Genomic DNA, 6000 nt, shown 5'->3' with positions numbered 1-6000 from the left:
CTAATCTTAAATGTCAAAGTAGAGAGGAGCCTAGTAGGCCTATTTATTTTCATTCATTACACAATATGAATAAGCTATGCAGACAGTTGTAAAGAAAGAACATCTTTTTCTTCTGTTCTCTACTTGTTATAGTTACACAGTATTAGGGGTGTGGGCTGTATTAAAAGTATCCACTGTTCTCCCATGCTCTAACACACAGTAGCGATGAAATGTGTGCTGTTCTCACATTCTTCCTCTGTATGTACACATAAACAACAAGGCAGGGAAATATAAAAGGAATTTATTTTATTGTTTGGGTACATTATTGTTCAGTGTACATGTTCACATCTGAAACAAACTTTACGTGCTTGATAACTCTCCCACCCCGCACACATCTACACGTCAATACCGATTTATATTCATAGCGGCAAGTGCTATGTAGCTCCACATAGGGGACACAGGAAGTGACATATAGCACATTCATGCGGCGTCGGAAACGCGTAGGAAATTCACAGCCGCACCGGCAGAACTCCAGAATGTGCAACTCGGCCGGCTCACGCGCGGACGAGCTTACAAGTGCGAGGGCCCGCCCAACGCTGCTTGCAGCTTTAATTTTACTAATAGTTTGATTGAGCAGGCATTCACTAAAGGGCCTTTACAAATTTAAAAATAAACAAATTAACTAAATTTTTCATTGACAAAAGGGCACTTTGGCATCGAAGGGCAAAAGGGCAGGTGCTCAAGCACCCATTGCACCACCCTCTGCATGTGTCTGGACGAAAGTACCTGTTAAGGTCTTAAAATCTTAAAAGAGAACTGTGAATTGCGAAGATATGACGGGATATTTTACAGTTAGGAAATAAACTTACCATTGCCCTCTTGGCCTAGTTTCTACTTCATCTAACTTAATTTCAGTGATTCATATAGTTAAGTGAAACAAATTTAATCTGATCAACAGGCTAGTGCTCTCTGATGAACGATCTATTTAATGGTGACAATGTTTCTAAATAACCTCAAATATATCTTTGGCCTGTCAGTACTGCAATTTCTTGTTACTTATTGTCATATAGGCCCATACTGATAAATTTATGATAGTTCAAAAAATGGCGTTTGGCTAATTTCTGCCATGCTGACGTATTGGTTCGGTTCTAATGGAAAATGTACTGCTGTGCAGATTTTCCTACAGGTACTGAAAAGTTCCTAACATGCCAGACAGCTACATAGAAGTGATTCAGTTATCTTTTCTGATGTTTTTTTAATGTTTCTATGATGACTATCTCCTGTTAGGCTGCATTGCTAATAAAGATAAGTACAGTGTATCTTAGCAGACAGGCACATTTTTATACTGTAGAGACTTTTGCTGACACACAGCTCTTAGAGTTCCTACTATAGTTCTTTACTACAGGAACAGCTGATAACACGCTTGAATTTCACTCCTGGGTCACAGTCCAGGGCTGCATCACTATAGTTAATCATTAAATATGTTATCAAAAAGTCATCCTGGCTTGTTAAACAGAAAATCCAGATCAAATTGGTTGTATGGTTGTTGTTGTTGTTGTTGTTCTTACTATATTTGAATAACATATCAGTGGTAGAATTAATATGGATTTTGTTCATTCTGTGCTCTCTTGTTAATTGTTGGTTTTTGTTTATTATTGCCCAGCTCCCATCAACTTTATTGTTTATTAATACATTGTTATTCATTGTATTTAACTGATGGTTTTAAATTCTAGTGTACTTTTGGGGCTACATCAGGAACAGGAAGAAACACCAGAATGTGAACTAGAATATAAAAAACTTCCCATAAAAGGAGTTAGTCACTCACTTCAAAGCACCACAACTAAATTAATGATTGTGAGACCTCATCCGAGAGCATCTGTATGTGAGAACATTAGGGCTACCAACCTAACCTAATGGCTGTTGGTCTGGCAGCTATTACGGATCCTAATCTCCTAATCCTCGAAAGACTACCCAGCTCACCTCATTCAGCACCCCTCCGCTGTCAACCTGAGCACTGGCAGAGGGTGTCTCTGTGATTGTTGACTGGTGGTTACATCGGCACATGAGGTCATGTAATTTGGGTGAGAAAAAAATAGACCTACGTATTTAGCATAGGATTGTAAGAAAAAAGGTGCCTAAAATTTTCTTGCGTAGCAGCAACAAGAACGGGTCAGTGGCAATCTAGATGCCTGTTTGATTGACCTTTCTTCATTTAACATCCCTTCAAGTTTTGGCCCATAGAATATATCTGTCATTATACCGTTGCATGTGATACATCTTTTTTGACCACGTGGAAAAGAAGAGCATGACGGAAAGTCAATAAATTGTGGTAGCGAAGACTGGACGTTGCATCTCAATCACTGTAAAATGAATGATCCCTTGATCTGCTAGCTAACGTTAGCAGCAGTTGCAGACAGCACCTCTTCATTGTCCAGAAATGTAAAGCATAGTGTTGTCATGTGTCTGGAGCACTGTAAGGGGGACCAAAGCCTCAGTTGTCAGTTCTAAGCACTGCCACCATTAGAAATCCCAGTCTGTTTATGGTCTTCCTCTGTAGAATTGAATTGAAACTGACTCTTAATTTGAAAATTGCTGTTAATTAAATTTTGTAGTGAAGGGCCAAACTGGATGATTCTGTTTGTTAGAGGAACCAACCCCAATTTATTAAGTTTAACTGTAATTTGAATTGTTGTATGTTGGGTCTGAGTTTGAGAAAGCTTTGGGGGAGGACATGCAGTACATCATATAAATCATTTAAACATTTAATGACAAAAAATATTACCATTACTTGAATTTGTTTTTAGATTACCCTAGAAAAAGTAAAGACCTGCTTTTTTTAAATGTACTTTGCAATTGCTCTTTCTATTGGTGACCAACTCAAAGATTACGTTTTACTGATTTTTGAAGCACTGACTGGGTCTACTGCTTCACTGCCTTATTCATCTTCAAATCACGCATAATGAGGCTCTCATTGAGGGCTTTTAGGTAGTTCCAAAGTCTGTAGTGAAAGCAGAATTTGAAAATATATATATTTTAAGATCTAGCCTTTGTATTAGTATATTCATAAATGACATTCTTAGCTGAAGTGTTTCAAAAATGCACTGTGCTTGTATTCCTGAATGATGCATGGTTTATTTGTGTGTTGTTTAGAACCACTGCATCGCTAGATCTTAGACAAAGGACTCACGCATTGCTTAACTCATGGTTCTTTCTTCTTTCATCCATCCATTCAGCTGATGAAAGTGCAATACTGAGATTGTTACGCAGCGTTCACAGAAACCTTCTAATGAATATAGGTGAATCAGAACCGGTTTTGGATTAATGTTGGTCCTCTAGAAATTGTACTGCTCCCATAAGTCAAGGTTTCTTTGTGTGACAAGACCTGAAAATGAGAAACTTTAGATTGAAATATTAAAATGCATCTTTGTGTGTGGTTTTTGAACTGCAGATGTTAATGCAATCAAGACAAGTTTAAATTCAATGAATCCCACAGGGACAGCTCAGATATCATGCAGAGAAAATAGTTTCAGAAGACACAAAAATAGGTGAATGCTGCCTTGGCACATTAATGAAATGCCTCCCAGCTGTAATCGTCCATCCAAAAGACAAACAAATTCAAAATAATAAACATCCCTGGAAAAGATTTAACAACAGACTTTTCATACCACTACACTATGTGTACATACTGTATCTTACTAATTTTAATGTTCCTGTTAATAAAGAATTTTATCTGTAAACAAAAGACCCAAATGTTCTTGTAATAATTTCAGATGTTCCGATATATAGATTTCATGCTGCAATTACACAATGCTATATATACTTAGACCACCTTATGGTAGTTCAGAAAAACTCTTTCACGGTGGTGCAGAACTGATACCGGCATGGGATGCAGCAGTTTTTTTCCGCTGACAGTTAATGAGACAGTACACTCCACTTTCCACGCCAGATATGCAAATATATTGTAACCCAAGTCAAATCAAGCTCTGTATAGTTATTTATCACAAGCCTGTCTCAAACAAAAACAAGTCACTCAGTCACAGAGCTTTTCCAAAGTGTACAGTTTAACAATATTTTCTAGATAAAAATTGCACTGGTTGAAGTGAAAAAGTGTTTAAATGTTTTTTCCAAAAAGTTCATTCTAAACATCTGTTACTTTTTTTAAACTTCCTGGTTTAACTTTGAGATGCATGCACACAGTTTTTCATGGCAACAGATTCTTAATGGACATTATTACTTTAGAATGGACTATTTGTATAGTTTAAGCAGTGTTGCTGCATCCCCAGATCTCAGCAATGAAATTGGTGTTAGATGTTGACCAGGATCCAGGTTGAAAAACAGTTTTCACACACACATTGTTTAAATTAATATTTGAGGTGTTTCTGTCATGGAGGTGTTTTAAATGATCAGTCTTATCAGGAGGTGTCTTAATACCTTCACAAATCTCTGTAGAAAGATTGACCTGTTCTGTCATCCCTCCTCTGTGTCAGGCTCCCCTCTGGCCAATGGCAAGATGCATCTTCACAGCTCAGTAAAGCGAAAGTTGGCTGAGGAGAAAGGATACGTGTTTGACAAGCGGCTGAGGTACAACGTGCGACAGAACGAGAGCAACTGTCGCTTTCGAGACATCGTGGTCAGGAAGGAGGAAGGCTTCACGCACGTCCTACTCTCCAGCCAAACGACAGACAACAACGCTCTGACACCAGAGGTGAGAATGGGAATGAACACCCACCAACAAAGTGTTTTGCTGCTTACACATACTATTTTTTATTTTCATTTGTTTACATAGAACTGCTAGACCCTTTTTACTGGGGTACGTGCCCCTGTATCCATGTGCTGTGCCCCAGTGAAACTGTCAAGACCCCTTGGCGTTGTTTTTGGATGTGTAGGGCTTCGCAGTCAAGTTAGCAACAATTGGCAACATCTGCAACGTCCGTTGAAGTTAGCAATAATATATATGCAACGTCCAGTTACAATTTCAAAATAAAACTACCGGTTGATATGAAAAGGCACGTTGTTACGATATGAAATGTCGCAAAAGACGAGTCATTGTTGAAAGCGAGTGTATACAATGTTGATGAGAAGACTAAGAGGGACTATCCTTCTGTGCACATGAAGAGAATATAACTCAATGAGAGTGACTTTCGAGAACAGCAGTCGGGTAAACAAGGGTTCTCTCTCAAAGTTTGATGTGAGCAGCATGTGTAGCTGCAGTGAACCCCTCTGTCTGTCTTGCTAACCCAACTGAGTGAAATACAACTATTTATTACTTTTGATAAACGCCAACATGCAACAATGTTTACATGCAACAATGTTTATAAAATGCAGCACTGAAAAGAAAGCCACGTCGCGCGTGAACATGTGCTCATACATGTGTGCGCATGCACAAAATGAAACTCTCGCATCCGGCTGAGCGGTGCTACAGTCTGCAGCTGGACCTTATTGTATTCCAGCAGCAACATTAGTGGGACCAGTCCAGACACGGAAATGATGGCACTTCTCATAGGCACACATCATTTTAAATGAAGACAATACTTTAGTATACTAAGTTTAGTTACAACTCTGGACAAATGCAAGAAAAACAGTGGATTCACATTGACTGTCAAAATGTTGATTAGCTGGGCAGACTGGGCAATATGGAGCCAGTTTGAACGAGCTTGAAGCAGCTGATAACATTATTATCTTGCAAGTATTGATATTTATTATTTACAAGGGCTATGCTGTAGTTTGTCAGTAGAGTAGATGCTGGATCATAAGCCAGTACAAGCACAGCTGATCCAAATCCAGTACGAGCTAGGGGTGGGAATCTCTGGGCATCTCACGATTCGATTCGATTATGATTCAGAGGGCTGCGATTCGATTATAAAACGATTATTGATGCATCTTGATGCATAATTTTTTTTCTATACAGGATCTCTGAATAATTACAAAGATTAGATTTAATAAATAAATATTTTTAGCGCCTTTCACGGGCCCCAAGGACGCTTTACACATAGTTACAGTGACAGAACAACAAAAAGACCA

At 38.6% G+C, this 6000-nt stretch overlaps 1 protein-coding gene across 1 annotated transcript in view; it reads left to right on the top strand.

Annotated features, from left to right (window-relative positions):
* The window catches only part of LOC123958950 (chromodomain Y-like protein 2), a 54575-nt gene that overhangs the window by 36853 nt on the left and 11722 nt on the right, over nt 1-6000 (top strand). The window contains exon 3 of the mRNA XM_046032741.1: nt 4467-4684. Coding sequence (XP_045888697.1) covers nt 4467-4684 — 218 coding nt within the window. The remainder of the gene's footprint in view (nt 1-4466; nt 4685-6000) is intronic.

This window comes from Micropterus dolomieu, linkage group LG20, assembly GCF_021292245.1.
Source record: "Micropterus dolomieu isolate WLL.071019.BEF.003 ecotype Adirondacks linkage group LG20, ASM2129224v1, whole genome shotgun sequence".
In the NCBI taxonomy this organism is placed as follows: Eukaryota; Metazoa; Chordata; class Actinopteri; order Centrarchiformes; family Centrarchidae; genus Micropterus; species Micropterus dolomieu.
Note: the sequence above shows the minus strand (reverse complement) of the source record. Positions and strands in the feature narration are given on the sequence as shown.